General features: G+C 42.0%; 1 protein-coding gene across 6 annotated transcripts in view; it reads right to left on the bottom strand.

Annotated features, from left to right (window-relative positions):
* LOC115135069 (RNA-binding protein 39-like) overlaps positions 1–15,072 on the bottom strand; it is a 58,132-nt gene extending 43,060 nt beyond the window's left edge. For 2 of the 6 annotated variants that reach the window (XM_029669331.2, XM_065026309.1), the window contains exons 1-4: positions 14,609–15,071; positions 14,069–14,131; positions 12,021–12,070; positions 11,714–11,887 (exon numbers count right to left, since the gene is read on the bottom strand). In XM_029669331.2, the coding sequence (XP_029525191.2) occupies positions 11,714–11,887; positions 12,021–12,070; positions 14,069–14,119 (275 nt within the window). In that variant the 5' untranslated portion in view covers positions 14,120–14,131; positions 14,609–15,071. Of the gene's footprint in view, positions 1–11,713; positions 11,888–12,020; positions 12,071–13,822; positions 13,887–14,068; positions 14,132–14,608 lie in introns of all 6 variants that reach the window. The other 4 variants (XM_029669323.2, XM_065026307.1, XM_029669339.2 and 1 more) reach the window with 3 other exon arrangements.
* Between the last annotated feature and the right edge of the window lie 3,639 nt (positions 15,073–18,711).

Below are 18,711 nucleotides of genomic sequence, written 5' to 3'. Positions count from 1 at the left end.
CCCCCTGTTGCTCTCGCATCTCAGAGAAAGAGCAATCTCTATGCTTTGCCTGTTTAGGACACAAGCATACTCAAGAAACAGTCGACTACCCAGAGTCGTGTCTGCACTGCAGTACACTGTCGAAGGTTAGCAAGAGAAGGAGACTAAAAAAGATTATTCCTGCTCTGTGCACCCCCACATCCGAGCCACCCCCCAGGATAAGGGACAAGTGCTCGTCTGTACAAAGCTGGGCAGAGGAAATGGATAACCTTAATTCTCTTCCCTCATTTAACGAAGACACAATCTTGAGAGAAGGGGAGATAGGAGGCTAAAGCTAATAGCAGCTTCTCCAACTTTGAGCCCGAGGATGGAGCAAGTGAGGGGGAGCCCCCGCAACCTCCCTCTCAAGCACAGCACCTGTCCCCAGGCACCTAGCCAAGGGCACAGACGGTAACAAGGTTGCCAACCCCTCCCAGGTTACACGCTCATCGACATCTGCAAGCAAGCCGCGGCCAAACTCTGCATCGAGTGGTCCAATGTCCCGCCGGACCAAGGGGGACGGAGAACGGAAAAGCCGACTTTTAATACCCAGGCGAAGTCCCAGAACCAGGGTAGACACAGACACAAACAGTCCTTTGCTGCTATCACAGTGAAATTCTGACCTCTCAAGCCCCATGGTAGGCTGGAGGACTGGAAAGCCTAGGAGTAGCACCCTAGCCTATAAGAGGCAGTTCACAAAGAACTCCATGCTCTTTGCCCTACCCTCTCTCCAGTTCAGCATAGACATCTCTCTAGGTAGAACGGGTTGATAAGGAAGAATTCCTCTACGTTTGTTATACCTATCCACTATACAGCGGCTCTTGTTTTTGACCTCACTACACAGTGGTAGGGTTGGCAGTTGCACTTTTTTTCAAGATTCCATTTCATTGGCATTATTCTCAGCTATCTGCAATACACTTTGTGTCCCATCAATAGATCGCTAGAAGATGCATATTGTTCATTCTAGCAGGATAGGGCTCTGCAGACTATTTTCTGACTAGCGATTTGAAGAAAAGCCTAAAAAGTAACCGGCTAAAAATGACTAGTCTGCTGTATAGCCGACAGACGGCGCTGGTAGAAAACACTGCATGCCAACAGAAGGCATTCTTGCCAGAGGCATACAAGTCTCAGCACCTACACACCCCACTAGCTGGGGAAGATTTGCAACCCGGCTCCATTGCTAAAGGATTGCACTGCGAGCGCCAGGGAACACAGTAGTTTTCACACTACCTCCCAGTTCCCGGAGAAAGGGTTATGCAACCATCTGAGTTAAGCAAGCATTGTTAAGAAGCAGTGCGTCTTGGCGGGGTCGTGCTTCGGAGGATGCACGGCTCTCGACCGAGCCCATACGGGAGTTGCAGCGATGGGACAAAACTGTAACTACCAATTGGATATCACAAAAAATAAATAATAATAATATATATTTTTTTAAAGGTATTGGCTAGATATTTCAACTCCGCATGGCAAGAGCAAATGTCTGACTGAATATGTTTACAATTACATATTTGTTTTCGCGAGACAGCGCAGTGTCAAGAATCCTCATGACCAAGGGTGTGGGGCGGCCGGTAGCCTGGTGGGTAGGAGGGTTGTGCCGTTGTGCCAGTAACCAAAAGGTTGATGGATAGAATCCCAGAGCTGACAAGGTAAACATCTGTGATTCTGCCCCTTAGCGCCATGGATGTCAATTAAGGCAGCCCCGAACACCTCTCTGATTCAGAGGGGTTGGGTTATATGTGGAGGACACATTTGGGTTGAATGCATTCAGTTTTACAACTGACTAGGCATCCCCCTTCCTCCGATCTGTGCCACATTGTTTAGTGTGTGCACCACTACGTTGACAAGACAAAAAACTACAGGACAGATAGTTTAATGTGAGAGGCGACGAGATGTTAGGATTTTGAAAGTCATGTAGTGTACACCCGGCTTTACCCTGCAAGGATAAATGGATTTTCCCCATACTTGTCTCAACCATTGACGAAAAGCTATGCCTTTCTGGTCAATTTAAAATCAAGCTGAATGTGAATGAGACTCACATTTCCCTGTTCAATTGTATTGCTCGCATACACTTATTTGGCACATGTTATTGAAGTAAGTGCAGTAATATCTAACAATACACACACATCTAAAAATGTTAAGAATGGAAGAAAAAAAATAGAAATATAAGGACGAGGAATGTCCGAGTCCGGAGTACAGTACCAGTCAAACGTTTGGTCACACCTACTCATTCAAGGGTTTTTCTTTATTTTTACTATTTTCTACTATGTAGAATAATAATGAAGACATCAAAACTATGAAATAACACATATGGAATCATGTAGTAACCAAAAAAAAGTGTTAAACAAATCAAAATACATTTTATATTTGAGTTTCTTCAAAGTAGCCACCCTTTGCCATGATGACATCTTTGCACACTTTTGACATTCTCTCAACCAGCTTCATGAGGTAGTCACCAGGAATGAATTTCAATTAACAGGTGTGCCTTCGAGTCCGACGAGAAGGATATACTGCTCTCCTGGGAACAGGCCCAAATCTCTGTCATTTGCGTGAAGAAAAGACGAAGGAAAAGAGGACGCAGATTGGGCTGCCTTCTGAGAATCCGCCGCGAGCGAGTAAACTTCCACTACCATCCGTCCTACTTGCTAACATGCAATCATTGGAAAATAAAATTGATGACCTACGATTACGATTATCCTACCAACGGGACATTAAGAACTGTAATATCTTAGGTTTCACCGAGACATTGCTGAACGACGACACAGATCATATAGAACTGGCGGGATTTTCCATGTACCGGCAGAACAGAGGCGCTACAGTTGAAGTCGGAAGTTTACATACACTCAGGTTGTTGTCATTAAAACTCGTTTTTCAACCACCCCACAAATTTCTTGTTAACAAACTATAGTTTTGGCAAGTCGGTTAGGACATCTACTTCGTGCAGGACACAAGTATTTTTCCCAACAATTGTTTACATATAGATTATTTCACTTATAATTCACTGTATCACAATTCCAGTGGGTCAGATGCTTACATACACTAAGTTGACTGTGCCTTTAAACAGCTTGGAAAATTCCAGAATATGATGTCATGGCTTTAGAAGCTTCTGACAGGCTAATTGACATCATTTGAGTCAATTGGAGGTGTGGATGTATTTCAAGGCCTACCTTCAAGCTCAGTGTCTCTTTGCTTGACATCATGGGAAAATCAAAAGAAATCAGCCAAGACCTCAGAAAAAACAATTGTAGACCTCCACAAGTCTGTTTCATCCTTGGGAGCAATTTACAAATGCCTGAAGGTACCACGTTCATCTGTACAAGCAATAGTACGCACGTATAAACACCATGGGACCACGCAGCTGTCATACCGCTCAGGAAGGAGCTGATGAAACAAAAATAGAACTGTTTGGCCATAATGACCAGCGTTATGTTTGGTGGAAAAAGGGGAGGCTTGCAAGCCGAAGAACACCATCCCAACCGTGAAGCACGGGGGTGGCAGCATCATGGTGTGGTATATTAAAGATTGGTCGCAAATGGGTCTTCCAAATGGACAATGACCCCAAGCATAGTTGTGGCAAAATGGCTTAAGGACAACAAAGTCAAGGTATTGGAGTGGCCATCACAAAGCCCTGACCTCAATCCCGTATACATTTTGTGGGCAGAACTGAAAAATCGTGTGCGAGCAAGGAGGCCTACAAACCTGACTCAGTTACACCAGCTCTGTCAGGAGGAATGGGCCAAATTTCACCCAATTTATTGTGGGAAGCTTGTGGAAAGCTACCCGAAACGTTTGACCCAAGTTAAACAATTTAAAGGCAATGCTTCCATATACTAATTCAGTATGTAAAACTTCTGACCCACTGGGAATGTGGTGAAAGAAATAAAAGCCGAAATAAATCACTCTACTGTTATTCTGACATTTCATATTCTTAAAATAAAGTGGTGACCTAACTGACCTAAGACAGGGATTTTTTACTTGGATTAAATGTCAGGAATTGTGAAAAACTGAGTTAATATGTATTTGGCTAAGGTGTATGTAAACCTTCGACTTAAACTGTACATCTGGTAAGACGAGGGGTGGGGGGTGTGTGTCTTTTTGTCAAAAACAGCTGGTGTGCGATGTCTAATAATAAAGATGTCTCGAGGTATTGCTCGCCTGAGGTAGAGTACCTTATGATAAACTGTAGACCACACTATCTACCAATAGAGCTCTCATCTATATTATTCGTAGCTGTCTATTTACCACCACGGACAGATGCTGGCACGAAGACCGCACTCAATAAGGTCAAAAGCAAAGAAGAAAATGCTCATCCAGAAGTGGCACTCCTAGTGGCCAGGGACTTTAATGCAGGCAAACTTAAATCAGTGCAACCAGAGGGGAAAATAAATCAAATAAAAGCTCTATTCCACCTTTACTCAACACACAGAGATGCATATAAAGCTCTCCCCTGCACTCCATTTGGCAATTCTGACCATAATTCTATCCTCCTGATTCCTGCTTACAAGCCAAAACTAAAGCAGGAAGTACAAGAGTCGCTCAATGCGGAAGTGGTCAGATGACATGGATGCTACACTACAGGACTGTTTTGCTAGCACAGACTGGAATATGTTCCGGGATTCATCCAATGGCATTGAGAAGTATACCACCTCAGTCATCGGCTTCATCAATAAGTGCATCGACAACATCGTCCCCACAGAAACCGTACGCATTTGTATTTATTATGGATCCCCATTAGCTGCCGCTTTCTTCCTGGGGTCCAGCAAAATTAAGGCAGTTTATACAATACGTACATATCCCAATCAGCAGCCATGGATTACAGGCAACATCCACAGCTTTCAAGGAGCTAGACACTAATCTGGCTGCTTATAAGAAATCCCGCTATGCCCTCAGATGAACCATCAAACAAGCAAAGAGTCAATGAAGGATTAAGATTGAATCCTACTACATCGGCTCCGAAGCTCGTTGGATGTGGCAGGGCTTGAAAACTATTACGGACAACAAAGGGAAACCCAGATGCGAGCTGCCCAGTGACGCAAGCTTACTAGATGAGGTAAATGCCTTTTATGCTAGCTTCGGGGCTAGCAACACTGAAGCATGCACGAGAGCACCAGCTGCTCTGGATGACCGTGTGAGAACGCTCTCAGTAGCCGATGTGAGCAAGACCTTTAAACAGGTCAACATTCACAAAGCCGCTGGGCCAGATGGATTACCAGGATGTGTACTCAAAGCATGAGTGGACCTACTGGCAAGTGTCTTTACTGACAACCTATCCCTGACTGAGTCTGTAATACATACATGTTTCAAGCAGATCACCATTGTCCCTGTGCCCATGGAAGCGAAGGTAACCTGCCTAAATGATTACCGCCCCGTAGCACTCACGTCGGTAGCCATGAAGTGGTTTGAAAGGCTGAAAATGGCTCACATCAACACCATCCTCCCGGATACCCTAGACCCATTCCAATTGGCATACTGCCCCAAAAGATCCACAGATGACGCAATCTCAATCACACTCCACACTGCCCTTTCCCACCTGGACAAAAGGAACACCCACGTGAGAATGCTGTTCATTTGGGGTGGCAGGTAGCCTAGGTGGTTAGAGCGTTGGGCCAGTAACTGAAAGGTTGCTGGATCGAATCCCTAAACTGACAAGGTAAAAATATGTTGTTCTGCCCCTGAACAAGGTAGTTAACCCACTGTTCCCCGGTAGGCTGTCATTGTAAATAATAATTTGTTAACAGACTTGCCTAGCTAAATAAAACAATGAATGACTACAGCTCAGCGTTCAACACTCCCTCTGCAACTGGATCCTGGACTTCTTAACGGGCCGCCCCAAGGTGGTAAGGCACGTCTGCCACGCTTATCCTCAACACTGGGGCACCTCAGCGGTGTGTACTTAGTACAGACTTAGAGACGCAAATTAGTCGAGATGAAGATGACAACTAGCAGCAATCAGCCAGCCAACAGTGTATTTTATTCCACATCACAAATATACCAATTTGATTTGCCCTAAGGGTCTAAACACTGGACTGAAAAATCACCATAGACCCCACCAACCAGGGATTCTGTCGTGATAGAATGTGCAGACTGTGAAGGTGTTCGTGATGAATTTTGAGGTGTGTTTCCACTTCCTCCAGGCTGCAGGAGTGCTCCAGGGGAGATGTGGCATTTGATAGAAATGTGAGGATGGTTCTTCTAGCCCACGAACTTGGACTTGGTTATGCAGCTCAAGAAAATAAGTCCTAGGGATTCCTTCCTTGCATCTCAGCTCATGGAGACATGACAGGAGAATGACAGGTAAATAAAAAGGGAGAGTAGACCAATATTGTCAGGTGACTTGCTGTGTATAAATAATATTTATTTCCTTGCTCCAGCAAATGTATTCAAAGTTAATAAAACAGAGTGATAGGAAAACATAACTATACAATGAGACTGTCACATAGGCCCACAGTGTCATAGGGCTGTAGCCTAATGTGATTAGAGAGAAATTAGTTTTAAATAAAGTAACTACATGCAGATATGCTAATATTTACAATGGGTAACATGCTGATATTTAGTCCTGCAGTTATGACTAATGTCGACAGACATAAGTCCCCCCCCACTTTAGTTGCAGATATTCAGAGAGGGCTACAGTCAATGGAGAGTGCTGCAAAGATAATTAGAAGAGCATATGCAGATATAGACCCAGACATAGCAGAGTTGCTGAAGGAAGATGAGGATGCCATCATAGACATTCATGTATCCTTTGATGGCACTTGGCACAAGAGAGGATTCACTTCCAACAACGGGACAGTTGTGAGCATTTGTGCTGGTACCAGAGAGCCATAGAAATGAAGATCCACCCTGTCACAAAAACCTTGGAGGGCATAATTTAAAAAAATGTGAGAGGTTGCACAGAAATGGTAACTGTTTATCATAGAATGTCAAATGATAACCTCAAAAGAATGTAGCACGGAGGAACCCAGAATGCAAATGACTGTCTGAACTCTGTAATATGGTCACGATACCCCAAAACTGTCTTCGTGGGCAAAAGCCGCATTGACGGAGCAACCAGTATGGCAGTAGCCACGTTCAATGTTGAAGCCACTGCTATATCAAATGTGATGAACAAAAGTGGCTTAATACACTTTTTTGCACGCCCAATTTTTCAGCTTTTGATTTGTTAAAAAAGTTTGAAATATCCAATAAATGTCGTTCCACTTCATGATTGTGTCCCACTTGTTGTTGATTCTTCACAAAAAAATACAGTTTTATATCTTTATGTTTGAAGCCTGAAATGTGGCAAAAGGTCGCAAAGTTCAAGGGGGCCGAATACTTTCGCAAGGCACTGTATTTAGAATTCAAGGGACACTGATGAAACTGGCTCTCATGAGGACCGCCACAGGAAAGGAAGACCCAGAGTTACCTCTGCCGCAGAGGATATGTTTATTAGTTACCAGCAGGAGGTGTGATGGTGCTTTGCTTGTGATACTGTCTGTGATTGATTTAGAATTCAAGGCACACTTAACCAGCATGGCTACCACAGCATTCTGCAGCGATACGCTGCATCTGGCTTGCGCTTACTGGGATTATAATTTGTTTTTCAACAGGCCAATGACCCAGCACACTTCCAGGCTGTGTAAGGGCTATTTGACCAAGAAGGAGCTTAATGGAGTGCTGCATCAGATGACCTGACCTCCACAATCATCTGATCTCAACCCAATTGAGATGGTTTGGGATGAGTTTGGACTACAGAGTGAAGGAAAAGCAGTCAACAAGTGCTCAGCATATGTGGGAACTTGGAAAAGCATTCCAGGTGAAGCTGGTTGAGAGAATGCCAAGAGTGTGCAAAGCTGTGAAGGCAAAGGGTGGCTACTTTGAAGAATCTCAAATATAAATAGACTTTAGGTTACTACATGATTCCATATGTGTTATTTCATAGTTTTGATGTCTTCACTATTATTCTACAATGTAGAAAATATGAAAAATAAAGAAAAACCCTTAAATGAGACGTACATTCATACTCCGGACTTGGACATTCCTCGTCCTAAAATTTCTATTTTTTTAATTCCATGCTTAACATTTTTAGATGTGTGTATTGTTAGATATTACTGCACGGTTGAAGCTAGGAACACAAGCATTTTGCTACACCCGCAACAACATCTGCCAAATAAGTTTATGCGAGCAATAAAATTGTGCAAGGTAATGTGAGTTTCACTCACATTCAGCTTGATTTTAAATTGACCAGAAAGGCATAGCTTTCCATCAATGGCTGAGACAAAGATGGAGAAAATCCATCCCTTGAATGAGTAGGTGTTCTAAAACTTTTGACTGGTACAATAGATATATATATATACACACACACACATTAGTGTTGAAGTCTGAAGTTTACATACACCTTATCCAAATACATTTAAACTCAGTTATTTACAATTCCTGATATTTAATACTTGTAAAAATCCCTTGTCTAGGTCAGTTAGGATCACCACATTTTTTAAAGAATGTTTAATGTCAGGATAATAGTAGAGAGAATTACTTATTTCAGCTTTTATTTCTTTCATCACATTCCCAGTGGGTCAGAAGTTTACATACACTCAATTAGTATTTGGTAGCATTGCCTATAAATTGTTTAACTTGGGTCAAATGTGTTGAGTAGCCTTCCACAAGCTTCCCGCAATAAGTTGGGTGAATTTTGGCGTATTCTTCCTGACAGAGCTGGTGTAACTGAATCAGGTTTGGAGACCTCCTTGCTCACACACGCTTTTTCAGTTCGGCCAAAAACTTTTCTATGGGATTGAGGTCAGGGCTTTGTGATGGCCACTCCAATACCTTGACTTTGTTGTCCTTAAGCCATTTTGCCACAACTTTGTAAGTATGCTTGGGGTCATTGTCCATTTGGAAGACCAATTTGTGAACAAGCTTTTGCTTCCTGACTGATGTCTTGAGATGTTGCTTCAATATATCCACGTACTTTTCCATCCTCATCATGCCATCTATTTTGTGAAGTGCACCAGTCCCCCCTGCAGCAAAACACCCCCACAACATGATGCTGCCACCCCCGTGCTTTATGGTTGGGATGGTGTCCTTCGGCTTGCAAGCCTCCCCCTTCTTCCACCAAACATAACAATGGTCATTATGGCCAACAATCTTATTTTTGTTTCATCAGACCAGAGTACATTTCTCCAAAAAGTACAATCTTTGTCCCAATGTGCAGTTGCAAACTGTAGTCTGGCTTTTTTATGGCGGTTTTGGAGCTGTGGCTTCTTCCTTGCTGAGAGGTCTTTCAGGTTAGGTCAATATAGGACTTGTTTTACTGTGGATATAGATACTTTTGTACCTGTTTACTCCAGCATCTTCACAAGGTCCTTTGCTGTTGTTCTGGGATAGAGCTGCACTTTTCGCACCAAAGCACGTTCATCTCTAAGAGACAGAACGCGACTCCTTCCTGAGCGGTATGTCGGCTGCGTGGTCCCATGGTGTTTATACTTGCGTACTATTGTTTGTACAGATTAACATGGCACCTTCAGGCATTTGGAAATTGCTTCCAAGGATGAACCAGACTTGTGGAGGTTTACAATATTTTCTGAGGTCTTGGATGATTTCTTTTGACTTTACCGTGATGTCAAGCAAAGAGGCACTGAGTTTGAAGGTTGGCCTTGAAATACATCCACAGGTACTCCTCCAATTGACTCAAATTATGTCAATTAGCCTATCAGAAGCTTCTAAAGGCACAACATAATTTTCTGGAATTTTCCAATCTGTTTAAAGGCACAGTCAACTTAGTGAATGTAAACTTCCGACTTCAACTGTGTATGTATGTATGTATGTATGTATGTATGTATGTATGAATGTATGCATGCATGTATGTATAGTGGGGCAAAAAAATACTTAGTCAGCCACCAATTGTGCAAGTTCTCCCACTTAAAAAGATGAGAGAGGCCTGTAATTTTCATCATAGGCACACTTCAACTATGACAGACAAAATGAGAAAAAAAAAATCAGGAAAATCACATTGTAGGACTCTTTATGATTTTATTTGCAAATTATGGTGGAAAATAAACTTTAGTTATTGACCAAATACTGATCTCAATACTTTGTTATATACCCTTTGTTGGCAATGACAGAGGTCAAAAGTTTATCTCAATACTCATTTCCAACAAAAGGGTATATAACAGAGGTCAAACGTTTTCTGTAAGTCTTCACAAGGTTTTCACACACTGTTGCTGGTATTTTGGCACATTGCTCCATGCAGATCTCCTCTAGAGCAGTGATGTTTTGGGGCTGTTGCTGGGCAACACAGACGTTCAACTCCCTCCAAAGATTTTCTATGGGGTTGAGATCTGGAGACTGGCTAGGCCACTCCAGGACCTTGAAATGCTTCTTACGAAGCCACTCATTCGTTGCCCGGGCGGTGTGTTTGGGATCATTGTCATGCTGAAAGACCCAGCCACGTTTCATCTTCAATGCTCTTGTTGATGGAAGGAGGTTTTCACTCAAAATCTCACGATACATGGCCCCATTCATTCTTTCCTTTACACGGATCAGTCGTCCTGGTCCCTTTGCAGGAAAAACAGCCCCAAAGCATGATGTTTCCACCCCCATGCTTCACAGTAGGTATGGTGTTCTTTGGATGCAACTCAGCATTCTTTGTCCTCCAAACACGACGAGTTGAGTTTTTACCAAAAAGTTATATTTTGGTTTCATCTGACCATATGACATTCTCCCAATCTTCTTCTGGATCATCCAAATGCTCTCTAGCAAACTTCAGACGGGCCTGGACATGTACTGGCTTAAGCAGGGGGACATGTCTGGCACTGCAGGATTTGAGTCCCTCGCGGCGTAGTATGTTACTGATGGTAGGCTTTGTTACTTTGGTCCCAGCTCTCTGCAGGTCATTTACTAGGTCCCCCCGTGTGGTTCTGGGATTTTTGCTCACCGTTCTTGTGATCATTTGGACCCCACGGGGTGAGATCTTGCGTGGAGCCCCAGATCGAGGGAGATTATCAGTCTTGTATGTCTTCCATTTCCTAATAATTGCTCCCACAGTTGATTTCTTCAAACCAAGTTACTTACCTATTGCAGATTCAGTCTTCCCAGCCTGGTGCAGGTCTACAATTTTGTTTCTGGTGTCCTTTGACAGCTCTTTGGTCTTGGCCATAGTGGAGTTTGGAGTGTGACTGTTTGAGGTTGTGGACAGGTGTCTTTTATAATGATAACAAGTTCAAACAGGTGCCATTAATACAGGTAACGAGTGGAGGACAGAGGAGCCTCTTAAAGAAGAACTTACAGGTCTGTGAGCAAATACTTATTTTCCACCATCATTTGCAAATAAATTCATTAAAATTCCTACAATGTGATTTTCTGGATTTTTTTTCTCATTTTGTCTGTCTACTTATGCTGAAAATTACAGGCCTCTCTCATCTTTTTAAGTGGGATAACTTGCACAATTGGTGGCTGACTAAATATTTTTTTGCCCCACTGTATATATATAAAGACAACATGGATAGAATATGTAGTGTATCTGAAGAATAGTATATGTACAGCAATAGTTAAATAGGAAAGGCCTCAACTAGAATAGTATATACATGAAGTTGGTAAAACAGAATGTAAACATTATTAAAGTGACCAGTGTTCCATGACTATGTACATAGGGCAGCAGCCTCTAAAACTAGGGTGATGCAGACTGAAGGGAAATACTGACACCAGATGAGGCATGCATACATACAAGGTGGTCTTGTGGTCCCTGTAGCGGCCGCTGTGCTCTCTGCTCCGGCGCCTCTCCCTGCTGCGGCTCCGCTTTCGCTCGTGGCTGCGGCTCCGCTTGTGGTCATGGCTCTTCTTGCGATCCCGGCTTTTGCTTCTCTTCCTGTCTCTGCTTCGACTCCTGCTCTTTTTTTTCCTGAGGAAAGAGAATGACTCAATGTGAGGCAGTGAATAAGTAAAGATCAATAAACATTTTAGAACAATTGTCAAAATAATAAATAGATTTGGGTGAGCGTTGCTTGTTACTACACCATGTCTGTTTCACTTACTTCTTGCTGTGTTCCTTGTGCCCATTTGGACTACTGTGCTTGATCTCATCCTAAGCAGGGTCGATAGAAGAACAGCACGAGGACGAAGAGGCAACATTTGAAGTTGTCAGGATAAACGGGGGGGAACAAGAGAAGATATAATAATTGTTTAAAAAAGTATTCATGCTAAAGTTTACATGGGGACAGAGATCTACAGTTAGGGGCTTTAAAATAGTGTCTATTCACTTGTTCTCTCTCTCTCCAATCATACTGTCGATGAGACATTTAGCATCTAGTCAAGTTCTATGAGTAATTATCCATATCTAAAGTCATATCTCTGGTGCATTTTTCTTAAGCAGCCCCATCCAGATCAGTTCCCAGGCTATTCTTTGCCTAAGACCAATGTGGCCATGCTAGCAACCCAAAACTGATCGATTTCCAGTGGGGGGGTGCCATTCCAGTGATCTTCACCAATTTTCGTTCGTGGACTGTAAGAGCTCGATGCCACCTCTGTCACACATCTCGCCCTGAAGCAAACAGGGATTCACACTGCTTAGTAATATCAACTACCAAGGAAAGTCATGATTAAATATAAGATGAGGTATATGAAACTCCTTAGTTGGTACTGTCGCCAGCAGCATAGAAGAGTTCCATGTTTCCTACTGTTTGTACTCTATTAAATATAGGCCTTACATCAAAGTGTGGCAAATATAATGGACTTATGAATAAATAAACATGTACTCCTCGTGAATGAGCATGCAAAAAAATTACATTCTGGTCAACCATGGAGAAAAAGCCATTTTCAGTTATACAGGTTATGTAAAATGTATAACTTTTTGGTGAATGCAGTGTAACGACAAAATCCACACTTCCTTCCTCACTGGAATGAGAAATGAGAGTGAACATTGTGAACTAACATACCTGCGTCCTGTACTTAACCATACACATCTCATGTACTGAAAGTAAAGGCCATGCAATCATGTTTTCTATAATGTGTCAGCTTACCGGGGCGACAGCGTAGCCTAGTGGTTAGAGCGTTGGACTAGTAACCGGAAGGTTGCAAGTTCAAACCCCAGAGCTGACAAGGTACAAATCTGTCGTTCTGCCCCTGGACAGGCAGTTAACCCAGGCCGTCATTGAAAATAAGAATGTGTTCTTAACTGACTTGCCTGGTTAAATAAAGGTAAAATTAAATTACCAAACCTTTATCATTTACAGAGGCCGATTTCACTATATCGGTCTTAAATCAATAGCAGGGTAAAGTCAATCATGTGGAACAACCACACCATGCATACAGATATTTGAATACTCTCTCCATGGTATGTCTTTTAAATTAAAGGAACTGGCTTCTCGACCAGGCCCGATGGGCATTTGTGTTTTTCTAATCGAGCTGGCTAAAGTTCTGCAGTTTATCACAAAGCAGAAAGGCTGTATGTGAGGTGAAACAGTCAGATGGTTTGGCCTACAATCGTCTGCCATGTAGGCTAAAATACGGAATCTATTCTGAACACTTTTCTACTTTTTGACAAACTTCTCAGATTTGTGACAGACATTGTTTGACAGCTGTCAAACTCTTGGTTAACACCCACATGCTCAGAAGATGGTTTAGGCATTTGTTGACAGGTTCGGCATAGTCCATGCACAAAACATTAGCCCAGTTGTTGAGATAAAGGAGAATGCCAACTAGGCCTGATCAAGAACCCAGTCCCTCAATTAAATGTTATTGTGCATCCACTGCATTCGCCTTGTAGACTGGCCATTCAATGACCACAATTATGTTACCAAGGGGACCACAGTACAGCAATACATTGGGCAATTACTACCTTCATTTTTTGACAGATCACACTGGAATTCATGGAAGTAGAGGTGAGATATCGTTAGGCAAGTCTACAAAAAGAGATAGATGGGCATTTATTCATAGTCTGAAAAGGAACTGCAGCATCACATCAGAAACACACATAGAATAGGCTAGAAATTTTGGGTCTGGGGCAAAGAAGTGACATAGACCACCACAGTATTTACAATAAAGTGCATTACAATCACAAACAATACCTTAGGCCAAAACCCACCTTTCGATATGGAGCCTCAAGCATTGCTTCTATGTCAAAGTCATCAGCCATGATGATTGAGCACTAAAGGGGAAGATAATTTAAACATGGTCATAATAAACGGCGTTAGTCTTACGAGAACCGTGGATTTCCACTTCGTTGATGCAAGTTTGTTTGCATTTATTGTACCACAACTTGCTGCCTACGCTAACATTAGCTAGCCAACACATGCTGCTAACATAGTTAGTTAATTAGCGAACAGTTACGTTTCAGTTTACTCCACATAACATTACTAGTTAGTTAAATCCGACCGGCCTGTGTGTTTGACACACCGGCTGATCTTGGTTAGCTAAGATTGTTCATTTGACCAAAGACCCTATTTGACTTGACCACGTTAGCTAGCTAGCACAGATGGACAGGGGAGGTAACAACTGTAGCAATCTATGACCACACACGTAGATAGTTACTGTACTAAGATACTGTATGCAAGTTAATTAACTAGTTATACAACGTGTTACGAAATACAACGTTCAGATATACAAGTAGAGAACATTAACGTACCTGAAATTTTTGGAAAACGTTTCTGCTCAAACAAGACCAACTCGTGAGGGTTTCTTGTAGCTGGTTCTTGTTGCAACAAGCAAACAGTAGCTAGCAGGCCTCTCGTTTTGAAGCTCCGAATATCTTTTCTTCCACGTTGCTAATACAAACTAACAATGGCTACATGTAACTGCAAAGGTACCTTTTTAAATCCCAAAACAGTATACACCGTGTAAACAGACAATAATATAAACAACCTTGATGTGCTGAGAAATATGTATGAGTGCGAAACACTGTTGTTGCTTCTTTTTTTCCGTGCTCATCTAATGACGCATGCTATAAATAATCTGTGGTCGCGGTCCAGAGAAATTTCATCGCAGTCGTCTGCCAGATCTATGGTACAGTATGTATCAATACACTGTACTGAACCATTGATTGCTATGTTAAGACTCAATAGAGTACCACAGTATGAGTCATAATACCCATAAAACCCAGAGGTCAAACAAGGAAGTGGTTCCAATCGTTTTTCCACCATTCATTTTTCCCATAGGGGGTTTTATAAACTCTTAAAATAAGGGCTGTGTTTCGTGTAGGTACGCTTACCCTGGCGAGACGTTTTGATAACCTTGTATATCTCTAAAATCGCGATATATTCGCCTGTATTTACCCCCCCCCCCCACCCCCACACACACACACAAAAAAATGAACCGCTAATTAGATGCTAATGCGGCTATCATGAAGAGCTACAAATGCCATGATGGTCTGGATGAGACCATCATTCTGGTAAGAATCTCTGGATTAACTATCTAATGGTAGTCAAATGTAGTAATTAAGAAATTGGCTACATTTCTTTAATTTCTTCAGGATCAGTTGAGCTAATGTAGGCTAATGCGATTAGCATGAGGTTATAAGTAAACAAGAACATTTCCCAGGACATAGACATATCTGATATTGGCAGAACGATTAACACGAATTTAAGCTAACTGCACTGTCCAATTTACAGTAACTATTACAGTGAAAGAATACCATGATATTGTTTGAGGAGAGTGTACTTGAAAAGTTTATTAGACACATTTGGGCAGTCTTGTTACATAATTTTGAACAGAAAGGCAATGGTTCATTGGATTAAATTGACAATTATTTGAACTGTCTTGTGCAAGTTTTAAATTGACACAATACCTGTTAGCAAAGGTGTCAGCTAGAGAAGATGTGCTGGAGATTGCAGGGATTTGTAGTCTTGCATGATGTCTACTTTGATGTAAATTAGCATTTTCGAATCTGAACGTAAATCGAGCCGAATATAATAATAAATGTAATATTGTCCGAGAGAGATTTACATGGTTGTCAAAACGTCAAGCCAGGGTAAATTTACACAATTATTTTAAGTGTTTCTAAAATTCCCTATGGGAAAAATGAATGGTGGAAAAATTGAAGCCATTTCCCTGTTTGACTGCTTGGTACAGTGGTTGCTCCACTAAAAGTTTTGTGACTATTCTCTGGGATTTAGAGGTAATTTGTGGTTTAGTACTGTACCCTGAGTCACTACTTCATTGCTCCAGCCCAGCCCAAGGGGGGGTTAGAGCACTGATTATGCTTTTGGGTCCCAAGGCGCTACTGTGTCTCTGTAGTACTGTGGCCTCTCCCGACCGGTTATATTGTACAGCACCTTAGTGGCGCAGCGGTGACACTGCATCGCAGTGCAAGCTGTGTTGCTACAGATGCTGGTTCAATACACATGCCGGCCTCGACTGGCAGATCCATAAGATGACTTAAGGTTTTTGGTTTCTCTCCCTCTAAAAACCAAAATAAATAATTCTAAATAACAAACTGGCTTTAATTACAAATTAGTAACAATAATTGAATTACAAATGAATAACAATGTTTCACCCCATGTTCAAGAATGACCTTTTTCTCGCTCATTTTACGTTATTTGAAAACAAAATCATTTCCAAAATATATTTTTTTAAACAAAGCGATTATTATTATTATTAATTTAGAATTATATAAAAGCCCCTTGGATCTTCTCACAGATATATTATTAACCCTAGTATTAGCAGGACATATAGGTCATGGCTCCCGAGTGGCTCCCGAGTGGCGCACAATGGGATTGCCTTGCAGTTCTCCAGCTGTATCCACTGAAATAGCCGTGGGCGCGCAAGGTTCAAGGCAGGGGCCATGGGATGGGCGATAGAGCCGCGCACAGAAGACGGACCTAGCCCATGGGGAAGGGCATTGCGCTAATAATGGCGTTGACTAGGGAAACTTTCCCGCTGTTCTTAGTGCCAGTCTGCACGTTCAAACTTAAACAATGTAACTAATAAGGGCGTGAAAAATTCTCCTTCGATATGAATTCGGAGGGCAGATATGATTGAATATTAAAGCATTACACCTCTCACTAAAGCCACCACTCAAATGTTATACTTAAATCCTAACTGGAATTAACGAAAAATGACATGAAAAGCACACATTTGTAAATCCCAAACTCTAAAAGTAATTGGAAAGGTAGATGCAAATGATTTGTGACATTGTGGTTACAATAAAGAATGTAAACAAGATGCTGTGTTTTTATTTACAGTAGTGATGGACAGCTGGTGGCATTTTGAAAACAGGTTTTACATGTAAGGGATAACCAAAAAACTGTAACTGTAATCTATAATGTTAAAATATAGTTGTAGACGGATGAACCTTGTCATGTGTCTATTCAATGTTTGATTCAACAGTTAAAGCATTTCAGTACCCGTAGTGTTTGGGTAGCCATCCAATACATATTTTATGTCTGATAAGAATGTCTGTGTTGTTTGGCTTCCCTGGAATGGGGTCAAAGGTGCAAAAGTTGTTCTTGACAATTTTGTCAAGGCGCTCCGTGCTAAGAGTGCTGAGAGGGTTGGCTTCATCCGGTTTTGAATTTTGGACCGAAAGGCCAAGAGGAGAAGCCTCTTTGTTGGCAAGGAGATTTTTAAATGGAAGAATTTACTTGCATTTAAGAGCAGTTGGAGAGTTGTATGGCATTGAAGCTCGTCTGGAGGTTAGTTAAAACAGTGTCCAAAGAAGGGCCAGAAGTATACAGAATGGTGTCGTCTGCGTAGAGGTGGATCAGAGAATCACCAGCAGCAAGAGCGACATCATTGGTGTATACAGAGAAGAGAGTCGGCCCAAGAATTGAACCCTGTGGCACCCCCATAGAGACTGCCAGAGGTCCGGACTACAGACGAATACTGCCAGCACAGTATTGTCTTTTATCGATGGTGGTTATGATATCATTTAGGACCTTGAGCGTGGCTGAGGTGCACCCATGACCAGCTCTGAAACCAGATTGCATAGCGGAGAAGGTACGGGGGATTCGAAATGGTCGGTAATCTGTTTGTTAACTTGACTTTCGAAGACCTTAGAAAGGCAGGGTTGGATAGATACAGGTCTGTAGCAGTTTGGGTCTAGAGTGTCTTGGTGGGACCGTTAACTAAAAGTGCAATTAAAGGAACAGTTAACTAAAAAGTGTGAGGAAATATTCAAGCATTTTCTACACTTGCATGTAAACATCATATACTGCTTTTCATTGCTGACCAGCAGGTGTCACTAATGTGAATATGGGTATTAAAAGCTCTGAGTAATTAACTGTTTTTCGGCACAATTTGGTGAAAGCCCCAAAGGCTTCAGAAAGCCTGAGTTTCACATCACAAACTTTAGCTAAATAGTGATTATCTTCAAACCTGACATTTTTTATAATATGCACTGAGTGTAGTATAACAACTTTGCAACAAATGAGTGGTAGCTAGTTTCTGCCAAAAAAGTGAGCGTAACTAGGGGGAATTAAGTAGGGGTTTGCAGAGTACTCAGACAAAACAAGTATCATAACGGATATGGAGAATTTCCCAAATAAGATGATGACATTAGTATTTTTTGTAATTATCCGCAAATCTGAAAAAATATATTTTTTAGCTGCCAGCACGCATCTCTCTTTCACTCAAACAGTGTGAAGCACTGTGTGCTCCAAACAACTATTGTCTAGTTCTTCTGTCTGAAAAGAAACTGGTGGAGTATCCGTTGAACCTGCTGCAATGATTGGATTAGAACAAGCCACTCTCCGTCTGCTCTCATTTCCCCAGACAGACACGCGCTGCCTTTTC

The sequence above is a fragment of the Oncorhynchus nerka genome, linkage group LG2, assembly GCF_034236695.1.
Source record: "Oncorhynchus nerka isolate Pitt River linkage group LG2, Oner_Uvic_2.0, whole genome shotgun sequence".
NCBI classification, from domain to species: Eukaryota; Metazoa; Chordata; class Actinopteri; order Salmoniformes; family Salmonidae; genus Oncorhynchus; species Oncorhynchus nerka.
The sequence above is the reverse complement of the archived record's forward strand: the minus strand, read 5'-3'. Positions and strand labels throughout refer to the sequence as shown.